General features: G+C 38.1%; 8 protein-coding genes across 9 annotated transcripts; 2 read left to right on the top strand and 6 right to left on the bottom strand.

The window, feature by feature from the left end:
- Positions 1-286: 286 nt before the first annotated feature.
- On the bottom strand, positions 287-3646 carry LOC9305427 (ubiquitin carboxyl-terminal hydrolase 24). 2 transcript variants are annotated; one of them, XM_021018295.1, is made up of 8 exons: positions 3367-3646; positions 3041-3129; positions 2040-2726; positions 1761-1945; positions 1405-1658; positions 1172-1317; positions 848-1024; positions 287-752 (listed from the first exon to the last, which is right to left on the bottom strand). In XM_021018295.1, exons 2-8 carry the CDS (start codon positions 3053-3055, stop codon positions 564-566), a joined length of 1653 nt encoding a protein of 550 aa, XP_020873954.1. In that variant the 5' UTR covers positions 3056-3129; positions 3367-3646; the 3' UTR covers positions 287-563. The 2 variants fall into 2 exon arrangements, with proteins under 2 accessions (XP_020873954.1, XP_002867323.1); XM_002867277.2 differs by having other exon boundaries at positions 3041-3646.
- A 52-nt stretch (positions 3647-3698) lies between these two features.
- LOC9303395 lies at positions 3699-6400 on the top strand. Its single transcript, XM_021018297.1, has 9 exons — positions 3699-3763; positions 3866-3990; positions 4117-4368; positions 4600-4641; positions 5003-5085; positions 5173-5274; positions 5390-5604; positions 5791-5885; positions 5973-6400. Exons 3-9 carry the CDS (start codon positions 4227-4229, stop codon positions 6242-6244), a joined length of 951 nt encoding a protein of 316 aa, XP_020873956.1. The 5' UTR covers positions 3699-3763; positions 3866-3990; positions 4117-4226; the 3' UTR covers positions 6245-6400.
- A 219-nt stretch (positions 6401-6619) lies between these two features.
- Positions 6620-9514, bottom strand: LOC9303394 (leucine aminopeptidase 2, chloroplastic). Its single transcript, XM_002867276.2, has 10 exons — positions 9259-9514; positions 8685-9099; positions 8379-8573; positions 7955-8180; positions 7745-7871; positions 7574-7669; positions 7403-7480; positions 7258-7318; positions 6987-7174; positions 6620-6891 (listed from the first exon to the last, which is right to left on the bottom strand). Exons 1-10 carry the CDS (start codon positions 9490-9492, stop codon positions 6763-6765), a joined length of 1749 nt encoding a protein of 582 aa, XP_002867322.1. The 5' UTR covers positions 9493-9514; the 3' UTR covers positions 6620-6762.
- Positions 9515-9931: 417 nt separating this feature from the next.
- Positions 9932-12837, bottom strand: LOC9303393 (leucine aminopeptidase 2, chloroplastic). Its single transcript, XM_002867275.2, has 10 exons — positions 12528-12837; positions 11931-12345; positions 11623-11817; positions 11277-11502; positions 11059-11185; positions 10888-10983; positions 10715-10792; positions 10569-10629; positions 10299-10486; positions 9932-10206 (listed from the first exon to the last, which is right to left on the bottom strand). The coding sequence occupies exons 1-10, from the start codon at positions 12759-12761 to the stop codon at positions 10075-10077; spliced, it is 1752 nt and encodes a 583-aa protein (XP_002867321.1). The 5' UTR covers positions 12762-12837; the 3' UTR covers positions 9932-10074.
- Positions 12838-13396: 559 nt separating this feature from the next.
- On the bottom strand, positions 13397-15265 carry LOC110224138 (50S ribosomal protein L21, mitochondrial). The gene is made up of 5 exons (XM_021018298.1): positions 14706-15265; positions 14540-14620; positions 14282-14383; positions 13943-14017; positions 13397-13828 (listed from the first exon to the last, which is right to left on the bottom strand). Exons 1-5 carry the CDS (start codon positions 15144-15146, stop codon positions 13709-13711), a joined length of 819 nt encoding a protein of 272 aa, XP_020873957.1. The 5' UTR covers positions 15147-15265; the 3' UTR covers positions 13397-13708.
- A 76-nt stretch (positions 15266-15341) lies between these two features.
- LOC9305426 (probable WRKY transcription factor 32) lies at positions 15342-17668 on the bottom strand. The gene is made up of 5 exons (XM_021018296.1): positions 17284-17668; positions 17134-17189; positions 16146-16804; positions 15886-16044; positions 15342-15791 (listed from the first exon to the last, which is right to left on the bottom strand). Exons 1-5 carry the CDS (start codon positions 17468-17470, stop codon positions 15443-15445), a joined length of 1410 nt encoding a protein of 469 aa, XP_020873955.1. The 5' UTR covers positions 17471-17668; the 3' UTR covers positions 15342-15442.
- A 766-nt stretch (positions 17669-18434) lies between these two features.
- On the top strand, positions 18435-20676 carry LOC9303392 (BTB/POZ domain-containing protein At4g30940). Its single transcript, XM_021017446.1, has one exon. It carries the CDS (start codon positions 18921-18923, stop codon positions 20244-20246), a length of 1326 nt encoding a protein of 441 aa, XP_020873105.1. The 5' UTR covers positions 18435-18920; the 3' UTR covers positions 20247-20676.
- Positions 20677-20800: 124 nt separating this feature from the next.
- LOC9303391 (omega-6 fatty acid desaturase, chloroplastic) lies at positions 20801-23687 on the bottom strand. The gene is made up of 10 exons (XM_002867273.2): positions 23485-23687; positions 23299-23359; positions 22737-22984; positions 22509-22652; positions 22283-22434; positions 22080-22202; positions 21796-21973; positions 21585-21703; positions 21380-21494; positions 20801-21259 (listed from the first exon to the last, which is right to left on the bottom strand). Exons 1-10 carry the CDS (start codon positions 23521-23523, stop codon positions 21095-21097), a joined length of 1344 nt encoding a protein of 447 aa, XP_002867319.1. The 5' UTR covers positions 23524-23687; the 3' UTR covers positions 20801-21094.
- Positions 23688-27932: the final 4245 nt, after the last annotated feature.

Here is a 27932-nt window from a genome sequence, read left to right as displayed (position 1 = left end):
GCTCAAGGTAGAGCGAAACCAGTGGCATGATGAAACTTGATACTTACATTTTTTTTTAAGCATATAATCGATATATTTTCCGACCATCATGATTACTTCTTATTTAATTGCATATTTTGAAGCAGTGCGTGGTTCACCTAAAACAATAACGACCATCAAAACAGACTGTTTTAGTTTATCGGATATCTAAACCATGATCTAGAGTAATAACCAAATATTAAAACCAGCTTATCATTTCATCGCCATAACTTGATTGATTGAACCATGAAAACGAAGATTAGGCCAATGACAAGAAGACATGTAGCATAAGCATGAATTTTCGAATAATAAGTCTGTCAAGTAGTAAAATCAGATTAAAACACCCATCTCAAGGAATCATAACAAAACTTCCAGTGTAAACCAGGTACTCTAAAACTATTTACCTATTGAGATTCCCTCCTTCAAAGTTATAATATGAGAACCAGAGTATAGCATCGTGACTTAAACTCAGAAGACCGGACACAAGCCGAGATAAATTTTACTCTCCTTTCTCCGACCATGGAAATCTGCTGCCTTTGAATCACTTACACTTGCTTGTAGAAGAGGACATAAGCTTGGTCGTGCAACACCTGTTTTGTCCCTATGGCAGTCACAGAGGGATCATCAAACCTTAGCCATTGACCATTCTTTCGTCTAGCGTCTGTGGTGTAGTGCCCTTTTGAGGGATCCCATCCATGGTGGGTAATTGTTGCCACAAGTTCATATCTCAAACTCTACAAGAAGAAATTTGAGTAGTTCACAATAGAGGGATATCACATAGAGAGTATGAGAAATGTGAAGCATAGACAGTTCTGCTTCGACTTTATACCTCATTGGATAGAGAAACAAGATGGTTGCGGTTTAAGTTGAGTTCAAGGGGAAATTTAACGCCTTTATGCAGCTTAGTACTCCCTTGGCTTCCGTAGCTAAAACGCATTAGGTGCAGTATCATTATCTTTGAGAGTTTCTGTATCTTTATCGACTTACTAGCACTCACTACACCAGTCTGAAATGAGAGAATTCAAATAAGTAAAGAGGCCAATTATTATTAAAAATCCATAAGAAATCTTCTAGTACCAATATTGTATAATGAGATTATCCCATGGTCCTAACATCCCACAGCTTCAATATAGTAAAAAGAGAAATAGTTTACCTTCCCAGTAACCGAGGCTCTATATCCTTCAAGATCTTCTTGGGCAGAAAACAAATGCAATGCGTCTTCTATTCCTTTCACGCCGTCCGGATGAATATCAAGGTGTAGCAAGAGATATGGCTGTACAGTAGCCGAAGCTTTAGTCCCTGTACCATAAATGACATATGAGTGCTTAATGAAACAAAAATTCTATCATGAAAGAAATTTAAAATGATTACAAAAAGTACAAATACCTTTTGCCTTCACTACGCTTTTGAGCTGCCCGCCAAATATCTCACTAAGCTCAGACGGGACAAAGCTTTGTGTTCTTGTCACAGCTGATTTGTTTTTGGGTCCAACTGTTTCCCATTCATCATCATCATCGTTGGCAGAAGAAATAACCGATGACTTAGAAGCAGTAACTTTGGGGGACTGTTCCTTGAGTTTCAACAACTCATCATGCATTTGGTCCATTATAAAACTTAAAAACTCCTGAGCATCTTCCTGCCTGCCAATACATGCACACAAAGTTAAAATTAGAAACATATAGATTAACTATTTAAAACAGAAGAAACATCAAAATTTTAGACTGTATAAGGGAGTCACTAACCTTGGCCTACCAGACATGTTGTTGAGTACATCTGGGGTAAAATTTCTAAGCACTCCTTCGAACATGGCAGGTCTAAAAGGTCTACCAGCCTCAACAACAGTAACGTTATTTCTGATGCTGGAACTGCTTGGCACATCCAATTCGGAGATGAACTCGGAAAATGCAGCTAAGGTTGGAGAGTCAGCCTGAGATCAAAGAAAATGGAACAATAACGATAAGAAAACAAATATTATAGGAAATACAATCAAAAGCAGAAAAAGAACAATGCACGTTAGAAACCTTTGGAATATCTTGGAGTTGAATTCTCTGGAGGAGCTGCACAAAAGGGGAACAGGAAAGCAACGCTTGCAGTGTTGCATTGAGGAAGCACAAGTTTCCAGCGTTAATTAATCCTCTTGGTGTAAAGTCTTTAACAGGTGGAACAGATTCAGTAGGAACCTTCTGGTTTTTCTTTCTTTGAATGCTGCCAGATGAAGAGTCACTTGAGAAATCTTCATTGTCCAGCGCTTGAAATTTAGAGCTCGAAGCTTTATACACAGGATCACTTTCACCATCTGACATACACAACTTATCCAAACCAATAGGATCTGTCTTCACCGCCACACCATTGTTGAGAGATTTGCTTTCAGAGATCTCTTTTATGATTCCATTTTCTACCACATGCTCTGGAACTCTTGAAGAGGATTTTCTTGGGAGTTTTGCATCATTATCATCGATCTTATTCGAGCTGTCAGGTCTAGAAGCATCAAGTCTCTCTTGAGACCCCGCAGATTTAACAGTCCCATCAGCCTGACCTTTCTTCAACTCGCCATTAGTATTTACTGAAGAATTTTCCGCAACAAGATTCAAGGAGCCGAATTGTATACTTCCCACACACTTGTCTTTGTGATTCTGAGGATCCTTAGTGGGTTTCTGCTCAAGAAATGACCTAGTTTCATGTTCTGTAAAGGATCCAAACACAAATAGCTGCCATGAATAAAAGAAGAATAGCAAATGTCAGTTTTAAAGGAGAATCATTTACAGAACAATTAAGAAACCAAATGATTAACTATAGTCTCTCGGATATACATAGACCTCAGAGAACAACAATAATATCAACTACAAAATGATCAAAACCAAGCTATAAAAAGATACTATCTCCATGAAACTAAACCACCTAAAACTAGTCTCTTTTTTAATTTAGTGAGCTCCAAATGCAACTCTTCATCGTTATCTAGACCATGAGAATTAAATCTTAAGGGAAGAAACTGAGAGGCTAACAACAAGTAGTAGGAAATTACCTTCTTTTCACTCATATTTGGCACATAGAACGCAACGGAGAAGAGATTGTAGAGCAGCACAACAACAACAAGAGCCCAAAAGACGTAATCTGATTCAGAGAGAGATCCGAAACGAAAGAAGCATGAGAAATTTCAAAAGCGAAATCAAAAACTAGGGTTTGATGCACCAACAACCCTGGATGAGAGTCGTAGACTTGAGAAGACATGAAAGGGGTAGAGAGACGGAGAGAGAAGAAAGAGAGGATTTGTTCTTCTCTGCAAATTCGAAATGGGTAATCATCCGAATTTGGAGGTGCTAAGTAAGAGAGAGATAGAGAGAGACGGACCTTTCGGGGATTTTGAGAAAAAGAATTAGGGTTAGGTTTCTGCTTCTGTCTTTTGTCGGATAGTTTTGAGGAGGAGGACGGAGCTTAGCGCCGTGTTTGGATCTTCTTCGTCTCCTTTTTCGTCAAACGCGTCGTCGTATCTTTACAATAAAAAATCTCGGTTCGATTTTTATTTCACTTTGGTTTAATTCGGTTATTCGACAAAACCATCAAACACTTGTTGTTTACATCAGTTTGGTCTGAACGGTTGACGATTTGGTGTGACTTCTAAAAACTCACGTGCCTATAATGGTTCCATGTCTCGGTTTCGAAGCCTGTCTGAACCTAAATTTTAATTAATCAAAACATTAGAGAGAGACCAAAAAGCCGACGATTAGTCCACCGTGTGACTTCACCGGTCCGTCATCCTCCTCCTCCGATTAGTTACTCTTCTTCTTCTCCCGTTTCCGATTTTTTTATTATTTCTCTTCTGATGTTGCTGATTTACAATTCCTATCAGGAAAATGGCTTTAAGAGACTTTAGCTAATCAAAGGGTATGGCTTTCCCAGATTTTCCGGCAAAAGTCGTCAAATGTGCAAGACTCATTTTCTTAACTGTTGTTGATAAGAGTCTGAAACAACAAGGTTAGTATTGGATTCCTTAATAATATAATATGATAAATTATGTTGATTGGTTTCTTTCTTCGAATCCTGAGCTGTTTTCACATAAAAAATTGATAAGCTTTTGACTTATTATTGAAAATCATGTAGGTCACGACGACGATGAGCTGCTGCTGATGTGAGAGACCTTTGTTTTTATTCGTCTACCAAACATTAAGAAAGAAGAGAGAAAAGTAGAGGAAGGAGAAGGAGACAAAACAATGAGTGTGTCTTTGAGTGTGATGTCATTCAATCTTCACGATGATCAACCTGAAGAAAGCCCTAATTCATGGCTCAAAAGGAAGGATTTGTGTCTCACTGTCATCACCAGTTACTCCCCCATTGTTCTCTGTACCCAACAAGGTATTTAGCCACAATGGATCAATGCTTGTTAGATCTTGTTTCCTTCTTCGTATTGGTGATTCAAGGCTAGTTAGATCTTGCTTCCTTCTTCGTATTGGTGATCTGGGTTCTCCAAGAAGCCTTCTTTTTCCTGAATGCTGGAGATTGGTTCTTGTGCTTTTGCCTTTTGAAGTATTCAACAGAGATGTGATTCTCTTTTTGATCTTTTGTTATCATGTTTACATTGGTTAGGTGTGAAGTCTCAATTGGATTATCTTCAGCAGGGGTTGCCAGGTATAATTGAACTCTCTTTGATTTATGGAAGTCTAATTTCTGCTTAAATGGTGTTTGAGTTAGTTGTAACTGAACTCTGTCAATTTGTCGATTCATATCCTTCTTTGCATCAACTTAAAGTTAGTGTTATTAGCTACAAAAGAAACAGAGTCTGGTGCACTTAATGCATCTGTTATATGGCAATGGTATGCATGATATTCCACATTTTCACGTAATTTCTTTGAAATGATGGTGGCTTTGTTTATCTGGTTTTTGTTATTGCGAACGATGGAGCTAGCTTTTAGTTTCACATGCCTTATTAATACTTCGGTTTGCATTGATTCCTTGAACTTAAATAGATGGTAGTACTCTTTGCTTGCAGCCTATGATCAATTTGGCATATCAAGAAAAGGACCTCAGGATGCTAATGACGAACACTGCACCATCTTCTTCAACAAGGAAAAAGTATCAATTCGGTTGATAAAACAAAACAATAACACCTTCTTAATAATTAATTTCCCTGCTTGACACTATACTTTATGCTAATTGAAGGTAGAGCTGCTAGAGGGTGGAACTTTTTGGCTGTCGGAGTCTCCCTCGGTCCCTGGAAGCACAGCATGGGGTTCCGCAGTTCCTTGTATAGCGACATGGGCCATATCCTGATTACTAGTTCGGTTCATTTTAGCTAAACTATAGTTAGATTAGTTTACGAGTTTGGTGTTTTTGGCCTATATATCAGTATTTTGGTTTTCTTTGACAAGCTGCCTACACATTCCAACTGAAAGGAGCGGAGCCACCGGGATTTTCGTTCCAGATAGTCAACACAAACTTGGATGAAATCAGCCCTCGTGCCCGTAGGCGAAGTGCTTTACTCACATGGCAACACATAGCATCATTACCTCCCACTTTGCCGGTTGTGTACTGTGGAGGATTCAACACACAGAAGGAATCAACAACAGGGCGATTTCTGTTGGGCAGATCTAGGTACCTTAATATCACATTCACAATTTTTCTTTTTACCAATCTTCTAGAGTTTTCTTTCAGGGCTCCTAGGTAATGCAATAATAGCTAAACTACTCTTCACACACTGATCAACTAGTTTCAAATCAAAGCATTTTTACTTATTTGACTGGTGATAAATGGGCGTTTGGGGTTTCATTCAACTTGCAGAGAGCACGGTGTGGTAGGGGACATGAGAGACGCATGGCCAAGTGCCCGAGTAAGAAAAAACGTCGCTCTCGTAAGAACATACCATGATTTCAAAGGTGTGAAACATTTTACCCTCTCATGAGCCATAAAATCATTTATCTCCAAAACTTCTATATATCACAACATCTTGGGCCTTTGTTCAGGTGACAAGCAGGGAACTGTCGAATTCTTGAAGCTGATATTCAGAGCGTTATGCCTCTGTTGGGACCGACAGACACAAGATCTACATACGGATTGGATACTTTACAGAGGTAGATCTATAGTTCCTGTAATGTGCGAGATCGTAAATGATAAGATTGACGACTTATATCCTTCATCTCACTACCCTGTGTTTGCTGAGTTTATGCTTCCTCGTTCTGTAAGAATGCTTGAACCTACTCCTCCTGTTTCTGCTCCTGCTCAAGCGGAAAGCTAGAACACATGTCCTCTCTTGCTTAAGGTTTGGACAATGCTGATTGTTGTTGTGCAAATGAGCTCTGTTTTTTTCTCGGAGCCTTTATTTATTGGTTTGAGGCTTTGAGCTAAAACTTATTCAAAAGATATTTAAAGAAATTGTTTTGTATTGCTCCTATTATTTTGTGTTTTATTTGGTAGGAATTGGGGACAAAGATCCAAGACGAAATGAAGCGATTATGATGACCACCAACAAGATGCTGAAACATTTAGCTTAGTTAGTTAAATTTTAATTTAGGTTAGCATTGTTACGGAACACAAGAACATCTGAAAATACCATCAAATGGTAATATTTTGACTAATTTAACTCGTCATATTCAAGCGTCACACTTACACAACAAGCAAAACAAAACCTTTACTAAAACCTCTGAGAATGTTAAACTTTTATTTGTTTTTCAGTAATGAGAACGTTAAATAAGAACATCCATCAATTTTGAAACAAGTAAATCACTGAGAGCACAAAGATCACCAGCCTTCATCTTAAGAAGAATTGTTCTGTACCCACTCAACGAGTGTCGCAACTCCAAAACCAGTCGCAGCTTTCTTCTTCTCGTTCCACACTGGTCCAGCCATATCTATGTGCATCCACTCAACATTCTCGCTCACAAACTGCAACCATTAACCAAACCCGGTTCTTCGTTAGAGAACAATAGTGTCAGTATTGAAGTGTGTTTTTTTTGTTTCCACTCTTATGATATCCTCACCTGTTTCAAGAAGAGAGCCGCGGTGATGGAATCACCTGCATGGCCTCCCAAGTTAACCATATCTGCCACACTTGACTTCATCATCTCCCAGTACCTCTCTTCCATAGGCATTCTCCATAACTTCTCGCCACTCCTCTCTGATGCAGCAGTTACCTCCTTTGCAAGCTCATCACTAGCTGTATACATGCCTGCAGAAATCAAAAATCCAAACCAATATACAATCATCACGAAAGAATGTTATTCTGTCTGTTTTAAACATAAGACTATGTACCTGCCATTGATGGTCCAAGAGCAACAATAATAGCCCCAGTCAATGTTGCAAGGTCAACAATCTGCAAATATATATAATTCACAAGTTGAGAGAAAAACAAACAGAAAAAATGTATTGATAAGGGGAAGAATCTTTTAAACAATACCTTATCGACACCCTGGTTGCAAGCATAAACTAGAGCATCTGCAAGTGTTAGTCGACCTTCAGCATCGGTGTTGTTGACCTGCAATACCGCCAACAATTATATTGGCGTAAAAATAACAATGGAAAGCTCAAATCTTTTGAAGCTGAAATCATATGGAAACAGTTACGATACCTCAATTGTCTTTCCGTTTGAGGCTGTGATGACATCTCCAGGTCTCATTCCGGTACCACTTATCATATTCTCACAAGCTGCAACAATAAAGTGCACCTGATTGTGCAAAGAAGCATTTGTTCAGGTACATTCACTTAACTCAGAAACTCAAGCTCCGTGTGATAAACTTACCTCAACACCGGGAGGCTTAATTTGACCAATGGCTTTTGCAACGCCAAGAACAGCAGCTGAACCTCCCACATCGATTTTCATGAGCTCGATTATCATGTCAGGCCCAATCTTAATGTTGTAGCCACCACTGTGAACAAAAACCAATAACCAATAAGTATAAGAAGAAAGAGATTGATGCGGCTAACAGAAGACAACAGCTCTTGCGAGTACCTGTCAAATGTCAATCCTTTCCCAACAAGAGCAAGTTTGGTTTTAACAGGGCCACTAGAAGGTTTGTAGATAAGGTGGATGAAATGAGGTGGATTAGCTGAAGCAGCAGCTACAGCAAGATATGAACCCATCTTCAGCTCTTTGCATTGTTCCTCGTTCAAGATGTTTGCAGTCATGACATCACTGTACATGGAAGCCAGATTTGAGGCTTCCTCAGCTAGTACGGCTGTAAGATACAAAGCAGATTAGAGACAAATGTTTGAAATAAACTTCAACATACAAGATGCTCACAGTATAAAAAACATGAAAATTCTAGACTATGATGCTCACATTTATAAAAAACATGAAAATTCTAGACTATGATGCTCACATTTATAAAAAACATGAAAATTCTAGACTATGATGCTCAAGAAACAATCCATACCAGGGGTGAGAACATTGGCTGGAGAATTAACAAGTTCTTTCCCGAAAATTACGCCATAAGAAACATGTTCAGCATACTTAAGCTTCTCCTCTAGTTCAGGTCCAGTGCCAAAGCCAATGATATCCACAGATTTGAGAGATGGTTTCTTTGACTCAGACTTATACCGGCTGTCTTCAAACAAACCAAGCACTGTGCCTGTCAAAAAGTAAACAACGATTCCACACAAAGATCAGTTCCAAAATGGTAATGAAACAAGCCCTTCTCAAGTTTTAATAGAAGAAATCACAACAACAACAAAACAAACACCTGAAGCTATAGCTGAAGCAGAACTGAGTTTAGATTCATTAGAAACACTCTCAGAGGAGGCGAGAACAACTGCAACACTGCTAGCTTGAGAAGCTTTAGCAGCTGCAGCAACAGCCTCACCGAGACTCTGAAAAGCAGAAGGAGATGAAGCAGATTTTCCAAGACCAATCAAACCAACCCGCTTTGACCCGAGACCCCGAAGCCTAAGAACTGTATACTGGCCAGGTTTCCCGGAAAAGTCTTCCTCAGACGAGACATCAGCTAAAAGTCCACCCAAGTGAGCATCAAGCTTCTTCAGTATCGGGTTTTCGAACTTGGAGTTGGCATCCTTAGTCATATCTTTCTCCATCACTCCAACCGCGAGTATATCACCTTTCCATTCCGTCACGTCGATCTCCTTCCCGGAAAATGAGATCTGATCCAACAAATTTGGCTAATCAGAATCCAGTTAACCACAAAAATTCAAACTCGAAAGCTAATCTCTGACTATGCTTGACCATAATTGAATCTACGACTATACTTGACCACAATCCGATAAAACAACACATTGTAAATCAGTGGATCAGGAACAAACCTTAGGATGATCAACGGAGTTAGCCTGAGTGAGGCCGAGAGTAGCGTGTGCTATTGTATGAGACATGGCTTTAGAAGAACAGTAGAGAGGCGTAACCGCGAAAGCGACTTTAAGGCGAGACGGCGACTGGAATCGGACGAAACAAGAGGAGAGAGACGACGGAGAAGAGGAGAAGGAGCGGAAATGGAAGCGAGAAGAAGAAGAAGTAAAGGACGTTACCAAAGTGACCGCCATTTGAGAAGTGTACTGAGCTTCTTTATAATTATTTATAAGAAGAAGAATGCAGATATATATATTTAGCATGGAGCATTGTAATAACTAATATATCTCTAAGAAAATTAAAAGTCACACACACCCAGTCGCGTCCGCCCGCCGGACTGTGCTTATTCTCTCTTGTTGACGATGATTATTTTTTAACTTGACTCAAGACTTCTTTTCAAATTTTTTTGTGATCATGATTCACTATTACAAAACTTATCTTGATAACCGTATCTGAAATACTTAATTTGCCACTGTTATTTGTTGGCTCCAAATTTAAAGTTGTTGTTTATACAAAACATAGTTTTGATACTATTTATAGAAATTCAAATATTCCAAGGCATTCTTCTTACACGATTTAACTTGTCATACTTAGGTGCACAAAAAAAAAAAAAAACTTTTCACACTTCACACAAGCAAAAAAAAAATAACCTTTATTAAAACCTCTGATATGTCAAACTTTTATTTGTTTTGCAGCGATGAGAATGGAAAATAAGAACATCCATCAAATTTAAAACAAGTGAATCATATCACTCACAATGATCACCACGCTTCATCTTAAGAAGAAGAATTATTCTGTACCCACTCCACGAGTGTCGCAACTCCAAAACCAGTCGCAGCTTTCTTCTTCTCGTTCCACACTGGTCCAGCCATATCTATGTGCATCCACTCAACATTCTCGTTCACAAACTGCAACCATTAACCAAACCCGGTTCTTCGTTAGAGAACAATATTGCAGTATTGAAGTGTGTTTTTTGTTTCCACTCTTATGATATCCTCACTTGTTTCAAGAAGAGAGCTGCGGTGATGGATCCACCTGCTCGGCCTCCCGTGTTAACCATATCTGCCACACCTGACTTCATCATCTCCCAGTAACTCTCTTCCATCGGCATTCTCCATAACTTCTCTCCACTCCTCTCTGATGCAGCAATCACCTCCTTTGCAAGCTCATCACTAGGTGTATATATGCCTGCAGAAAACAAAAATCCAAACCGCGTTCAATCATCATGCAAGAATGCTATTCTGTCTATTTTAAACACAAGACTATGTACCTGCCATTGATGTTCCAAGAGCAATAATACAAGCCCCAGTCAATGTTGCAAGGTCAACAACCTGCAAATATATATAATTCACAAGTTGAGAGAAAAACCAACAGAAAGAATGTTATTGATATGTGGAAGAATCTTTCAAACTAAACCTTATCAACACCCTGGTTGCAAGCATAAACTAGAGCATCTGCAAGTGTTAGTCGACCTTCAGCATCGGTGTTGTTGACCTGCAACATCGCCAACAATTAGTTTGGCGTAAAAATAACAATGCAAAGCTCGAACCTTTTACAGCTGAATTCATATGGAAACGGTGTTATGATACCTCAATTGTCTTTCCGTTTGAGGCTGTGATGACATCTCCAGGTCTCATTCCAGTACCGCTTATCATATTCTCACAAGCTGCGACAATAAAGTGCACCTGATTGTGCAAAGAAGTATTTGTTTAGGTACATTCACTTAACTCAGAAACTCAAGCTCCGTGTGATGAACTTACCTCAACACCTGGAGGCTTAATTTGAGCAATGGCTTTTGCAGCGCCAAGAACAGCAGCTGAACCTCCCATATCGAATTTCATGAGCTCAATTAAGCAGCCAGGCCCAGTCTTAATGTTGTAGCCACCGCTGTGAAAAAACAACATGTGGTCAAAAACCAATAAGTATAAGAAGAAAGAGATTGATGCGGCTAACAGAAGACAACTGCTCTTGTGAGTACCTGTCAAATGTCAATCCTTTCCCAACAAGAGCAAGTTTGGTTTTAACAGGGCCACTAGAAGGTTTGTAGATAAGGTGGATGAAATGAGGTGGATTAGCTGAAGCAGCAGCTACAGCAAGATATGAACCCATCTTCAGCTCTTTGCATTGTTCCTCGTTCAAGATGTTTGCAGTCATGACATCACTGTACATGGAAGCCAGATTTGAGGCTTCCTCAGCTAGTACGGCTGTAAGATACAAAGCAGATTAGAGACAAATGTTTGAAATAAACTTCAACATACAAGATGCTCACATTTATAAAAAAAAATGAAAATTCTAGACTATGATGCTCAAGAAACAATCCATACCAGGGGTGAGAACATTGGCTGGAGAATTAACAAGTTCTTTCCCGAAAATTACGCCATAAGAAACATGTTCAGCATACTTAAGCTTCTCCTCTAGTTCAGGTCCAGTGCCAAAGCCAATGATATCCACAGATTTGAGAGATGGTTTCTTTGACTCAGACTTATACCGGCTGTCTTCAAACAAACCAAGCACTGTGCCTGTCAAAAAGTAAACAACGATTCCACACAAATATCAGTTCCGAAATGGTCATGAAACAAGCCCTTGTCAAGTTTTAATAGAAGAAACCACAACAACAACAAAAAAAAAACACCTGAAGCTATAGCTGAAGCAGAACTGAGCTTAGATTCATTAGAAACACTATCTGAGGATGCAAGAACAACTGCAACACTACTAGCTTGAGAAGCTTTAGCAGCTGCAGCAACAGCCTCACCAAGACTTTGAAAAGCCGAAGGAGATGAAGCAGATTTTCCAAGACCAATCAAACCAACCCGCTTTGACCCAAGACCCGGAAGCCTAAGAACTGTCGACTGGCCGGGTTTCCCAGAAAAATCTTCCTCAGACGAGACATCAGCTAGAAGTCCACCCAAGTGAGCATCGAGCTTCTTCAGTATCGGGTTCTCGAACTTGGAGTTCACATCCTTAGCCATATCTTTCTCCGTGACTCCAACCGCGAGTATATCACCTTTCCATTCCGTCACGTCGATCTCCTTCCCGGAAAATAAGATCTGATACAACAAATTCGGCTAATCAGAATCCAGTTAACCACAAAAATTCAAACTCGAAAGCTAATCTCAAACAACTTATTGAAGTAAGCGAATCAGTGGATCATTTACAAAGCAGTCACTAGAATCGAGTTTAAACACATAACAGCAAAATCGAATGATGCCATAAGGGATCAGGAAGAAACCTTAGGATGATCGACGGAGTTGGCATGAGTAAGGCCGAGAGTAGCTTGTGCGATTGTATGAGCCATGGCTTTAGAAGAACAGTAGAGAGGCGTGACGGCGGAAGCAAGTCTAAGGCGAGACGGCAACTGGAATCGGACGAAACAAGAGGAGAGAGACGAAGGAGAAGAGGAGAAGGAGCGGAAATGGAAGCGAGAAGAAGAAGAAGCAAAGGACGTTACCAAAGTGACGGCCATTTGAGAAACCCACTGAGCTTCTCTTATTTATAAGGAGAAGAAGCCGCCTTTGTTGCTTATCTCTCTCTCTCTTGTTGCCGATGATTATTCTTTTACTTGACTCACTATTTTTGCTGCTATCCGACCCGACCGTTTTCCAGCCCGTATCCCATGGACTTACTTACGTACTCGTTTAGCTTTTTAATTCTTTTCAAATGTGTTAATGTGATGAAGATTCATAAAATATGCTTTCAAATTTGCCACTGTTATTTTTTTTGGCTCCAAATTGATTTTTTCAAACTTTTTTATGCATGTTCATACAAAAAATAGTTCTTTAGATACTACTCAAATTTCAAATATTCAAAGGAACCTTACACGATTTTCCGAATTGATAAAAGAAATTTTAAAACAGTTCCAAGTACATTATCAATTCTGTGAATCATTTGTGGATGAGAAACTGGTTGCCATAGTTACAATAAGAATCACCTGAGCTAAGAGTCATAGTGGGACAAATCGAGATTTTGAATGTAATGTGACTAACATTTATTACCAATTTACCACCCAGTTTCATATCTGTGACTGAGACTTGCATGGAGAAGAAGCAAATTAAACCATAACTAGACCACAGTAGTACAGTACAAACTACAAAGCATAGAGAAGATAAGGAGAGACATGTTTCCGCAAATCTTTATTTCTGAAAAAGAAGTAACAAACAGCTCCCAAAAGCCTGAGCCAGTTTAAATACAAATGAAGAGCAAAATCAAACAGCAGGGAGAAACAAGACAGTGAAAGGCAATCACATTTCAAATCTCAGGAGCCTAGTTAATTACCACTAACTACCAAGAAGGCCTTTTCATCCTTTCAACGAATTTTCAATCTACTTCTTACTCTTACTGAACAGCAAGTGATGGATAAACTTACTTCAAATGTTTCGGCATCAGCAAAAAAGAAAGAAGCCAAATTTATCTCTAAGCAACTAGCTCAGCCTTCGATTGTTCTGTAACACATTCCTTGGAAGGCTTAGGGATGATCTTTGGTTCTGGTTTTTCAATTCCTTGTATATCGGTTATTCTCAACTTCGTCAATTCCTGGACGTAAGTGTTGAATGGTCAAAATCAACAATCATAACACAGAGGAAAGAACTAGAAGAAGGCAAAGATGAAACATACACACTGTCTAAACAAGAGAGTTATAAAGTATACCTGTCGATGTCCTCTCGTTCTCCTATAATTCTTTCTTCGTTTCTTTTTGAAAATGAGCACTTTTTCATCCAACGCCTGTCACTCATCAAGGAAAAACTAGTTAAGAATGCTGATACAAGAGTAAATCCTTCTACATTCCAAGCCCATTTTAAAACTTGTTGTCCATAAATATTCGGTAAGACTTTCACATTCTGATCAGCAGATGGTTTGATTTAGTTTCTCTCAGTCATCGGATTTCAGTAAGTAAACTCTCATCTATCCTCTTTTCAATTGTAAATTTTTCTTAAGCACAGCTTCACTAGTATTAGAAAACACCAAGCAAGTCAATGAGACACTTACATGCTCTTCAACTACAGCATGAACAGTCGCATCTGGCAAGATAGGCCTACCAATAATCGTCTGGCTTGCCGAGCCCAATAGAAGAACCTTGGTCAGTTCCAACTGCAAAGGGACATAAAGAGAAAAGCTTTAGCAACAATCATAAATCCTAAACAAAAATGCAAAGGTTCTTCCTTCTTATGAGAAATACAGTAAAGTCTCGCACTTTGGAGAGAAAAATAGCAAAGATTCATGAAGAAGAGCTTGAAGCTAGCATACCTTATCATTTATGTCACAGAATTTCAACTTCTCTGTGAAAATGGAATCCCCATTGCTAACTTTAAACTGATGCGAACCAATCTACAGGATAACAACAAAACATTCAACATCAGTGAGAGTCTGAAATGAAACTAAAGGATTTATTGAGAGACCACAGAGACGAAACCTGAACAATGGCAAACACTGGTTCATAGGGTTTGAAAAGTCTCTCCGAAGGTTTAAGAGGACCCATAACCTTATACCCTATCTCCGCCGCCTCCTCCACTTTCTCCGCCGGTGAATATTCCCTTTCTACTTCCATCTCCGCCGAATCCTCAAAGTCCTCCCCCTCCTCATCATCATCATCCTCATCCTCTCCTTCACTGCTTTCTTCATCTTCAGCAGTATCATTTGTGTTCGAAGAGAAACGACGATCTTGAGAGCGATACCAAAGACTGTACCATGTCAAATTCCTACTGAGAGATCGATTCGGAATTACGGTCCCATGAGAAATGCTTGTCCCGGAAAGCTCGATCCCAGGAAATGAAGAGATCGATCGCGTCTGGATGATGGAGTAAACCGTCGTAGCGCGGCGGCTCAGCTCACGAAAGCATCGAAGGCTCGCCATCGGAGAGCACGAACACACTAGGGTTTACACAGAGTAGAGAGAAAGGGTTTTTGTTCTCGTCTTTTAGTCCCTTTCAGGTTTCAGAAGACCCTCTAGACGAACGAGAGTCATATATCCACCAAAATTAGCGATTTGTTTATCAAAATTAACATATGTATATTAATTAGGTCCATTACACAGACAAAAGTTAACGTATTTAGTTGGTAATCTTCTTGGGTTTTTTTTTATTATTATATAACATGAACAAGGAGGCGAAAATTGAGTTGATGAACTCTAAACTCATAAATTACGTATAATCAGCATTGCTTGATTTCGAATCCAATGCTCAACAAAGTCCTAGCTGATTCCATCACTTTCTCGCCACCAACATCCAATGCTTCACTGCCCTGCTTCTCACTTTCTCGTCCCACCGAGCACTGGCTTGAAGTGGGAATGTTCACCTGATCGTCTGGCCTGGTTCTCATTGATGTTGGAGCGGCTGCAGCTACGAGCATTGAGCTTGGAGGACCATGGCGTTTCTTAGGCACCGGCATGTCGTGGTTGTGTACTCCTTTGTATGTGATTATTACTGCTGTTTTGTTCTCTACTGCTGTCTCAATGTGTTTACGAACAGGACATCCCGCAGAAGTACATCGGTAGTAGTTCCTGTATGCTTGAAACAGAATGAAATCAATCACCATGCGTATTAGAAGATGTCATTTGTGTATAAAGAGATGGGTAATGCGTTTAGTATCTAGACCTTGGATGAGGATTTCCTTTCACCATTTTCTGCCCGTATTTACGCCACCTGTATCCATCACCACAGATCCCAACATCACCAGCTGCGTGTACTACGAATTTATTTTTCTTTCCAGGTTTGGAGACAGAATCTGAACTTTGTGAGTTATCCTTTTTCAGTCTGAAAAACAGACAGAGAAAAAAGCGTGAGAGAAGAAAGTCTATTAATTTCATCTTTCGAAGTGAAGAGTAAGCACGAAATCCAAAATTCAACAAACTTGCCTTCGTTTTGGCTCTGGTTCCTCCACAGCTTCGTTCTCACAATGTCTCTTCCGTTCAACGATTGTCTGCGACTCACAGATGTTTTCTTTAGTAGAAGCAGACGGATCTGAACCGCTAGGAACAATTGTTAGCTCTTCTACTACTGTATCATCCTCTGAAACAGGCTGGATAGCTGTTGTAACTCTAATCTCTCTCGGGGAGAAGTTAATCTTCCGGGGAGGTTCATGACTATGCAAACCTTTGTTAACAATCTCTACAACATTGCCTGAATCATTGGAGCATTCGATTTTTTTGGCACAACATTCAGTATACGTACACCTGTAGTAGCTCCGTGAGCCCTTGGGACTCTTAACCTGCTTCTGTCCATATTTTCTCCAATTGTAACCATCACGAGCCGGTGTCCTAGGAATGGGAGTAACCGACAATCTGTTAACCATCCGAGAATCTGATCTTTGCTCTTGTTTAGTTGGAACTGAAACCAGTGATAAACCTTGTGCAGCTGAAGCAGTTGCAGGATCCGAAGAAGATAGAGATGGCTCCACCGTCAAAACATCAGACGATGCAGCCAGAGAAGGAGATGTTTCTACCTGACGATTCTCTTCCACTTCATCAACAGGCACAATCGCACTTACAACAATTTCATTGACGCTATCAGTCTCCTGCCAATGTGATACAAGAAGCAGTTAAATGTCATGCCTTGAAAACAGTGATTCTTGTGCTCAAAATCGCCTAATAAATCAGACACACTTGAGATCAATTACTCCTCTTCCCATTGTACTCGTACACAGATTGATCTTGGCCAATTATGATTACTCCTAACTCCCATGAAATTGTATAATCACTAAACGAGTAACATCAAGAACACTGAAGTGAAGTTTTTTTATTTCACGACTTCAAGTTTTACAATTTCTAGCACAATCAATGTCGACGAGAGAATCAAAGTTGTAAGAAAATTTAAGAATAGAAGAAGAGTCACGAGCAAACTCACATTCACTTCTCCAACATCTTCAACATTTGGTTCCACAGACGAATTTTCTCGAACACCTGGTAAACACAAACATCATTTCGTCAAAAATCAAACTCCCGAATAAATTAAAATAAAAACCAATAAAGAATTTTGCGGAAAATAAACCGTTACCTTGAACCTGATCCTTGCCTAGGGTTTCTGGCACAGCCTCATCATGTAAATCTTCCACACACGCACCAAGTGATTCCTCCTCGTCTCTGAGTTGACTCAGTCCATTATCCAGCTCCTTCTCCGGCTCCACTTTCTCGCTCATCTCCACCGTGCATACCTTAGCTTCGTCGATACCAGTGTCTTCCATGGACGATTCTCTTTGTCGTTTTTTCTCTATCTCGTGGGTTTTGTCGGAAGAGAGTAAAAGATAGAAACGAACAAATTCTCTAGGCAAACTAAAAAGGTAGCCGCTTTCCGACCGACTGATCTCCGGAATAAAACGCTGCGTTTTTGGTCCCTTAATTATGCCTTCTCTGCTTTAAAAGTAAAAGATACCAAAAGAGAATGAGAGAGAAGGGGCATTAATGTCTTTCAGTCTTTGTTTGACTGTAGAAGATAGTCTCTTTTAACTTTAACAAACTCCGTTTATTTCTCCGTTGCGTCACGTCAAATCATTGACGTGTTCCGTTTAGTTTATTACGTAATTTTTTTTCTGATTAGTAGCTAAATTCGTGTTAAGACTAATAATAATAGTTTCTAACTTTTTATTATTATTATTATTATTATTATTATTGTATGATTAGATTCTAAATGTGTCTCGAATGGCTGCACCTGAGGGAATCGAATCTATCTGGGATGTTTGTTTGTTTATCATGTGATGTGGAGTTAAATAGCATAATGAATATGGTCAATGATTTACGATTTTGAGATATCAAAGGTACGTTTGTTGTTGTGTTGATTCATCTAGTTTATATCATGACTAAACCCAAAAATATTAGTTTTTTAGTACAGTTGGGTAAATTACTCACTTTGTAGAGGAAACAACTGCAAGAAAAGTGGAGTTTGTTTCGCCTTCTTCCAAAAAAGTGACTGAAAGAGGAAAAACATATATGTACTTTATGTGTGATAAGTGAAATCATTCAGCACGAAAATAGCAAAATACAATCCCAATGAAAAAAAAAAAAAAAAGAAAACGAAGTTGTTTGTATTCTTCATTTTCTTCAGGGCTTCTTCTTTTTTTTTTTTTTTTTTTTTTGGGCAAAATCTTCAGGGCTTCTTCTATGGCCCAAATATTCTCATTTCAGCAAAAAAAAAAAAAAAAAAAGGATCAGTTAATGGGCCAATATAAAGATGGGCTTCAGGAACGTTCTCACGGACCACGGTATTATAATAATTAGCTTTGAATAACATTGACCGTTGGATAGTCGACAATATCTAAAAGCATCTGACGGTTATAACATGCTATAGTAGGTCCCACCATGTTCCAGTTGGGTTTCTTATGATTTAAATGCCCTGAGCAACGGAAATATCAAAAATGTCCGAGCAAGACAGATCCTTTTTTTTTATAATATAGTTTCTTCTGGGAATCTCAGTTTTTTTTTTTTTTTGACTAGAGTCCAGATCATCGTATTCACTTTGATTAAATCATTAATCAGATTTCCTTTTCTTATCCTTTCCCTGGATTCAGTTTCTTCGAATCCGATCGAATTTCGAAAGAAACATTTTCCCGGAAATTTGATTCCAGCTTTCCCGGGAAAATTTCTTGCTCAATTTGCTTCCTTTCATCGATTTCACCTATATTTCATAAATAACAGATAATGGGTTTATCAAATGACAGAATCAAATTCAACGTTGGTGGTAGAATCTTCGAAACGACGGCGACGACCCTCGCTAACGCTGGTCGCGGTTCCTTCTTCGGAGCATTATTCGACGAAAATTGGAATCTTTCGCAACCCGACGATCTCTTCATCGATCGGAATCCTGATTGCTTCGCCGTTCTTCTCGATCTCCTCCGAACAGGAGACCTCAACATCCCACCTAATATCCCGGAGCGTCTCCTTCACAAAGAAGCAATGTTCTACGGCTTAATCGACCACTTACGAACCGCAAAGTGGGGACCTTTCGACGGTAACAGACTCCACCTCTCTCGTTCCGTCACCGGTATAGCTCCCGGAGACGGAACGGCGATAAGAGCTGGTCCGGATGGCGGATGCTGTGTCGCTCACGGGAGCGTTGTCCACGTGTTTGATTGGATGCTTGAGGAGCATCCGACGATTAATCTTGATTACCAGAGAGTGAACGATGTGGGTTGGATTGATTCTGGTAACATTGTACTCTCTGCTTGTGAGAGATTAGGAAGAGGAGATGGAGGAATGGGATTGTTTAGCTCATCTTCTGGTGAGCTTAGGTATAAGTTTCAGGTGAGTCATGATAATCAGATTAAGAGTTATAGTGCTGGAGCTTTGAGTTTTAGTCCTGATTCTAAAATCTTTACGAGCTGCAAAGGAAGAAGCAATGAGTATGGAATTGGAGTTTGGGATCAAATTAATGGAAAGCAACTAGATTTCTTTTACGAGAGTCCTGGTTGGTCTTTAGGAGATGCTGATAAGCTGCAATGGTTGAGTGGTAAGAATTGTCTTCTTGTAGCGACTTTGTTTCCAAGGAAAGATAATTGTTATATTAGCTTGTTGGATTTCCGGGACAAGAACATGGTCTGGTCTTGGTCTGATATCGGGTTTCTTACAACGGCCGAGGAGAAGAGAGTGAGAGACGCGATAGCCATGGAAGAGAGCAATTCGATATGTGTGGTCAATGAGTTTGAGGATCTAGGGTTTATTGATCTGAGGATGGATGGAGGAGGGAGTAGTGTGAGATGGAGTTCTAGGAGCAGGTTGATGAAAAGTAAGATGCCTGATGAGCCTTGTTACCCTAAACTTGCTTTGCACGAAGGCCAGCTCTTCTCGTCTATGAATGATTCCATCTCTGTGTTTTGTGGATCAGACTGGGTTTTGACTTCTAGGTTGAAGAGAAGCTATGGTGGCTCCATCTGTGATTTCTCCATTGGTGGGGATCGGTTGTTTGCATTGCACAGTGAGGAGAATGTGTTTGATGTGTGGGAGACTCTGCCTCCTCCCATCATCTGATTTCACATTTTGCAAATCTTGCCTTAGTCTGGTCGGTTTCTGCTACTTTTTGGTTTGCTTCTTTTGTTATGTTTTAGGGTTGTTGGGAAAACTACAGGATGAGAGAAATAGCAATAGTCAAGAGAATATAAACATAGAGAACATGATCATAGAGTTTTGTTAGAATTGATATTGATACGATTTTAAGTTTCCAGGTTTCAGGTTGTGTTCTGTTTTGTCCTTACATGACTCTTTCTCAATGTAAGAAATTAATCCTCTTTTGACCTTTAGCTTTTAAGCTGCTTTCATGGTGGTGTGAACTGTGACCCGTCTCAGATTTCTAGGGTTTTGGGATTTCGCTCCCTTGGTTTGGACACGTGAGTGTCTTTTGTTGGACAATACATGACTTTGTCTTTCCACTTTCCGTAAAGATGTCCAAAGAATTTTGCTTTAGCTTTTTTCTTTTTTTTTTTTTTTTTTTTTTTTTTTTTTTTTTTGCTTTAGCTTTCTTTTCTCACTTTTTCTTTTGGCTTTTTTTTCCATGACACTTTCGGAAATATTGCAGACACAGTAAGTAGATGATGTATATATCTTCAAAGATTCTCATCTACTAAGTTTTCATCACACTACAGTACATTGCAAACTATGTAGACTGTTTAATCTTCTTATAGCTAAGAAACTGATAAAAGAATTGCAAGTGCTGAGATAATTTGACCAGTTTCTCTCGTCTGATAAGATTGGAAAAAAATAACAGTATAAAGCGTTGGTGAAGTGTTAGAGAAGCTTATCGCTCGAAAAGCTTACATATAACATCCGCGACTGCAAAAAGATATTGAGATTTCAAAAGACCAGTTTGAGACCATGGCGAATCAGGCTGTGTAGTTAGGCATTGCTTTCTTGAGGAAGGTTATTGGCTGAGATTCTTCAGGGGCTAACCGGTCAAAAGGAATGTAGTTCTCCTCTTTGTCATAGACATGACACACAGTCATTATCGTTTTCATCAAGCGCCAGTTCCATGTAGCCAAGTTTGTATACTGCAACAACACCACAAAGAAGTAGCCCAGAATCTTATAGTGTCTTATTAACTTCCCAAGGGAAAACTTATTCTGTTGTGGTTCAAATTACTGTCATGTTATTCACAACAAATTTATTACCTTTCCCCAGTTCTCTTGTATAGACTCATGAGCTGCACGGAGATTGTAGCTTGGTATTCTTGGGCTGATATGATGCGGGATGTGAACGTTGATATCATGGCAGAGAATTTCAATCCTGTCGCAACACAGAAACATTAGTAATATGAAACTAAACAAGAGCTCTCAGCAACTTAACTATCTGAGCAACTGGGGTGGGGTGCATTACCAACTAGGGTAATCACAATGAACAGTTCCATTCAGCTGGGCCTGAGCCGCGTTCCACTCATCCGCAGGCTTGAATGGAATGTGTGGAGCCGTATGATGAACCATTGTGAATGTGCTCATCTATAGAGAAACAAGGATGCGTTACCAACTTGGCTTCTGATGCTATATTGAAAAAGAGGGAATAAAGAAAAGCATAAGATAGAAGCATTTACCCAGAAGTGATAGCCCAACCACGGCATTAACCAGAATTTTATCCATCCCAACAAACCAACTTTGTATACGATCAGTGGCCACCCAACGGCCATGAAGGTGAAAACACAAGCCAAACTTATCTTCACCCTATTCACCTCGCTCGCTCTGAACTTTTTCAGATTGAAGTGCCAGTTCACCCTATTAGAACGCTTACTATCGTTGAGTAAACAGGTATATATAGAGAGAGAGAAAGAAGAACTGGAACAAATTGATCACTGTTTAAGAGAGTTAATCTTATATATACCAGTGAGCTATGGACAACCAAGGTCTAATTGGCCCATATCCAAAAATGATTGCCTTTCGCAGCACGGGTGATGAATCAAACTCCTCTGGTGGAACGGGCTGCCAAGCTGTGTCATGAACTAACCTACAGAGAGCAAAGCGGAATCATGACTTCCTATCTCTCATTCTATTGCGGATATCTTTAACAGTCTAAGAAAGACTTACATATTGGTTTTGGCGTGATGACGGTCGTGCTTAAACCGCCAAGGCTCATATGGGTAGACAAGTGGTAGGAAGGCGAGAGTACCCACAATGTCTTCCACCAATTTGTTCTTTGAGAATGACTTATGTGCACAATCATGACCTATCACAAAGAACTAAAAAAGAAAAATCCAGTTAGACAACAGTAACAAGCTGAGACAGAGAAGATAGACAGTGGAGGAGAGCTAACCCCGGTAATTGCAGTTCCTGTCCATGCCCAAGCCAACGGTAGCAGATACCACGGCGCTTTTGCAATCATGAAGAGCCCCAAAGTGTAAGAAGTCACAGATATCAACACAGACTTCCATGCTTTCAGATCATCAATCTCGAACACCTGAGAAGAATTGTATTCCAAAGAATGAGTAAGGCGAAGAAGTTCCATGGCAATCACACATAAGGCTTACTGAAAATGCCATACCTCTTTGGGAAGTGTATCCATGATATCTTTTAAAGTGACATTATCAGGAAGATTTTCTCCAATTTGTTTGAATCCATAGCTTTCTGCTAATTGTTCCCTGTCTTCTGCACTGTCAGCTGAAGGCGGTGCGACTGGAACCGCCACCGCTTTGATACATCCAATCCTCCTTTTCACAGGAGCTACACATCTTCTACTTCGACGGGTGCTTCCTTTTAAAAGAAGATCAATCGGCCTCACAGCATATATACCTGTATGCATCCACCAACAAAACCACAATAGAACGATTCTTTCACTACATTAGGCACAAGAACTAACAGCATTCATCATAATTGCAATCCAAAGAACACAAACAAACCCCTGTAACATAGACAAGAACTTTGCAGAGCATAAAACATATATAAACTCCAAAAAAGTTCACTCTTTTTATTGCTTATCATTGACTACTTTTATTGAAACTCCATAATAAGCGTACACAAGTATACTCGAAGCTCCCATTTCCAAATCCCCTGTAATAAGTTGGAGAAAAAAAAAAAAGAGGGGTTATGAGGAGAAAGAAGAGTACCAGGAGAAACACGAGCAGAAGCTGCAAGCTTAGGAACCCTAGGAAGACATTGTTGTGGGCCCTGAGAAACCAATAGCAAAGAAACAAATTCATTATGGGAAACTCATCAACTAGCAGAGATGGGCAATAGAGAAGTTGGAAAAATGAAGCTTTTTTTTTTTGGCTAAGGAAATTGAAAAAGAGTACCGTGAAGGCAAAGAGAGAATCAGCAATTCTGGAAGCCATTGGACAGGACGGAGAAAATGCAGAAGAAGCGACCCCCGAGAGTTTCTCCAGTAATATGTTTTATGAGATTGAATGGCTGTGAAGAGCCCTCACCTCTTCAACCTTCTTGAGAAAATTGGACTTCCACAATATAAAGTTGGGTTTTTCTTTTGTTTTGTTTTTCTTTTCAAACTAAAATTTTGCATACTCGAAATAATATGATTAATAATTTAATATCGAATATCCCTATTTTTTTTTGTATATCCGAAGAGAAAAAATACAAATGGTTAAGAACTATTATTATTGTCTTTGTTAAAGGGTTTTCAATTCAATGGTTAAGTACTATTGCAAAAATACAATTTGACAACCCAAAAAAAAGGTATAGATATTTATTATGTACTATTGCCTTATATTTTGAAACGGAGGGAGTATAAATTATCGAAAATGAAATTTAAAATCAAATCTAAATATAAAATATGTCCTATATAAACCTAATATTAGGTCCTTTATAAAAAAAATACAAAAACAAACTAACTTTCAAGTAGCCAAGTGGGGAAAAAACTGATTTTTTTGGTAAATTTTCATACTAAAGAAAATCAAAATTAAAAGGCTGTCAAAAAAAAACATTTGTATATATAGATGACAATGATAAAAAAAAAAAAAAAAAAAACAGAATTGGAGTCTATGTCTATTAAATTTTCTTGTTCACAAATACAATTAAGTTTTTTTTTGTGGAAGTTCTACTAAGTTCAGTTTCAAGTTCACGAATTTTAAGTCTCTCTCGTTTTTGTTTATTTTTTCTTCTTCTGTTTTTTGACAACGTATACAACATTATATTTTTGATGTGTATAATATGTCTATTATATCCCTTATTTAAAAAACGAAACGAAGAGAATAATATACGTTGATGTCAAAAAACAAACAAAAAGAGAGAGAGAGAATAATACGTTACAAGTGACGTGTAATAGTTTAATTTATGTCATCAAATTGCCGTGTTTTAGATCACTAATTTGTTTTGAGTTGTATTGAAAACATGCATTGCGAGTGATACGTGTATATCCTTCTACATACAACAAATTCTTGTCGACGAAAGAAAAAATTATGCAAAAAATTATTTTTATCAAATACTATTATTATTCGACGAGAAAAATCAAATTTTATTATTCAAAAATCAAAACAACAACAACGAAAAAATAACTAGTAAAAAGTAAAATAGCATTAGCTTGACATGAAAAGTCCACAAATGCGAGCCAAATTGACAAGGACATCACATGACTCATTAACTTGACATGAAACCGACTAATATCAGAAACCCATATTTTACGGCTAATTAAGGTTGTTGTTCATAAAAACTTCAACATTCTTTTTTTTTTCTTTTGTTATTAAGAGAGAGTGATCGGAGAAGTTAGGTTACATAATCGCTACAAAGTTAGAGTTCAACATTCTCACTCTTCTGCTATGATATAAAGTAGTAGACGTCGATCGTTTTAATAGTCTCACATTTCTTAGTTACGCTCGTGAAAATAGCATTCATTTGTCTAAGTTGTATAAAACCATGCGACTCATCGTCTGCTTCTTTAGATTCAGGTGACTTCTTATCGACACAAAAAGCCAACCTTGGTTTACCTAAAGATAAGATTTTTTTTCTTTTTGTTGTCCTTCAAAAGCAAATTGAAGAATGGGTCTTTTAAATCATTATGGGCTGAGCCCAACTACATCTACAAAATAGAATCCAGCAATTAATAGAGTTGCGACAACTTGAATGGAAGAGGAAGATAGCTTGCCACGACTCACGAAGTTGTTCATGTCTTAAAATTATGTTTTACCCTTAACTTGTTTGTTTAGGTTCGTGCTGAGTCCGCCAAAATAACATTAGGTCTAGAGTTTTCTTTGGAGCATTTGGAGACTCTAATCTAACTATATAAGAAAATATTATTTTTCAAATCCTGCAGACCTATGTGAATTTCCAAGTAGCCGAATGAGCTAATGTGTCTAATTAAGATTATTTTTCAGATCCTGCAGACCTAGGTTGACAAAGCTACCAATCACTTGGTTAGCCAATCCATTCTGATTACCGTCAAGTAAAAGATGTGCTACATCTTATAATTGGGTGACACTTTCTAATCCAAAGTATCACACACTAAAAATATAAAATATATCCAAAACAGTACATGAAAATGATACTCCCTCCGTTTCGTTTTAGTTGTCGTTTAAGGTTTTTGCACACAAATTAAGAAAAACATTAAATTTTCTGTTTTACCCTTTATTAATATATTTTATAAAAAAAATTCATTGGTCAAAACATTAAAACAGTAGGGATAAAACTGGAATTTTTACCAAACATTTGCATTGAAAACCTAAAACGACAACTATTATGAAACAAAATTTAAATCCTAAAACGACAATTAAATTGAAACGGATGGAGTATTGAATAATAGATTACCGCATGAACTAAGATTTTAACAGCCTCACTTTTGTTAGTTAAGTTCGTTAAATATTGTCTGTCTTTGATGTCTTTTCGCAATCAGTAATGATCTATAAATACTAGTTGGAACCAACACACACCATTATTGATTATATACAGAGCTTCCATGTGAAACTCTCTTGTCCGCTAGTTACCGATGTTATTGCCATTGCAATCAATCAATTTCCTTTCCAATTTAATTCGTCCACCCAAAACTAATAAAACTTTCAATTTATTTTACTTTGCCACGTTCACCACAAGACGAAACTCCTTCATCCACGAATCGGCAGTTGATATCCATATATAATCAGTAGATAACTAAAAAAACGAAACCCACTGAGACCAAAATTGAATGAATGATATGCGACACATTGATATGTGTTCTAATTTTAAAATTTTCGAAGATAATTGTCTAGACCACAACTTTTATAAATTATACTGGTATCATCTTATTAATCGGATTTAAATCCGTTAATATGTAAGTTAGAGACTAATAAAAATCTTTTAGCTTTTGAGTTTTGCCCCCAAAAAAAAAAAAAAATTTAGCTAGTGTTCTTCAACTTTTATAAAGTAAATTAGTAATTGCAAAAATTATGTTAGTATTTGCACATATCAAGATTTGACTAAATATTAGTCGAATATACATCGAACATCGTATATCAACACAATATATGTCAATAGAAAGGTCAAACATTGAGGTTTCCACACAGAATGGAGACATATATCAAAATCGAAGTTACATGTCGTATTCGTTTAAGCTTCAGAAGCGCGTTTGGGTATATACATGTTAGTATGTTACAATAACGATATTGTGTTTAATTAAATTGGTTTTTAAGAGTATATATTAGTATATTACTATCTTATCTTTCCAATTAATTAAATTCTAATTAAACTCATAATTCATAAGCAGTTAATATTATACAAATTTTCTACGGGTTTGTCATTGTCTAGTGACAGTCGAAACGTCTCTGTTCGTCATAAAAGAAAAAAAATGGAATCATAGCACAGACAAGATGATGGTACGTTGGTGTTGATAATGGTTTGAAAATGAAATAAAATAGCAATCTTTTTGTATCAAAATTATCGAAAATTAATATTGCAAGTAAAGCCTGCATGCAGAGTAAATTTATTGATTTTGGCCTTGACGTGCATTCTGTCACACGTGTATACTTTTTGCTGGCTCTCCACGAACAAAGGATTTGATTCCTTACAATAATATTAATCATTTAATACAACAATTCTAACTAATTAATGCATATTAGATTCCAGTCTTATATTAAGAAAAAAGATCTACAAAATGTGATATATTAAACCCAACAGAATAACAGAAGCTTGTGATATATTTAAGAAGTTTGTTATATATATCTTTTTTTTGACAATAACTTTTAATTTTCCCGTAATAATGCTTTCATCTTTTTTCTAAACTATACGGCTATACCGTAATGTAATTGTCCACAGTCGCTGACAAAAAATATGTAATTGTCCACATTCACCTTACGGTCCTTACCCGTGGGTCTCACGTGTATAATAAGTGTTCCACCCGATGATTTTAATGAATGAATTTTTTTGGAGAGAGACGGGTTTTCAACTTTTCATATAACATTATGAACTCGTTTAAGTATAATTAATTAAGTGTTATATCAATTCGTAGTATACGAGAAACGTCATCTCAAGTTGCAGCATATACGAGATTTCAATTTTTTCCTTTGCTTGCATACATGATACATGAGACATTAAAAGAAAAGAAAAAAGAAAAATAGAACACTCGCTTTCAATATTTTGGGTAATTTTTTGGTTGGTCGTCAATTTTGTACAACTTAAAAGAAAACTGTAACTAGGCATGTTTTGATCAATCGTTTCAAAATAATAGTTTGGGAAATAATTAACTTGTAATTATAAGCACTTAGCAGCCCCTGGAAAAGGCATAAATTTTCAAAAAAATGTTATCAAAAATTAATAAAACGAG

The sequence above is a fragment of the Arabidopsis lyrata genome (assembly GCF_000004255.2).
Source record: "Arabidopsis lyrata subsp. lyrata unplaced genomic scaffold ARALYscaffold_7, whole genome shotgun sequence".
Taxonomy (NCBI): domain Eukaryota; kingdom Viridiplantae; phylum Streptophyta; class Magnoliopsida; order Brassicales; family Brassicaceae; genus Arabidopsis; species Arabidopsis lyrata.
This window is presented reverse-complemented; position numbering and strand designations above follow the sequence as displayed.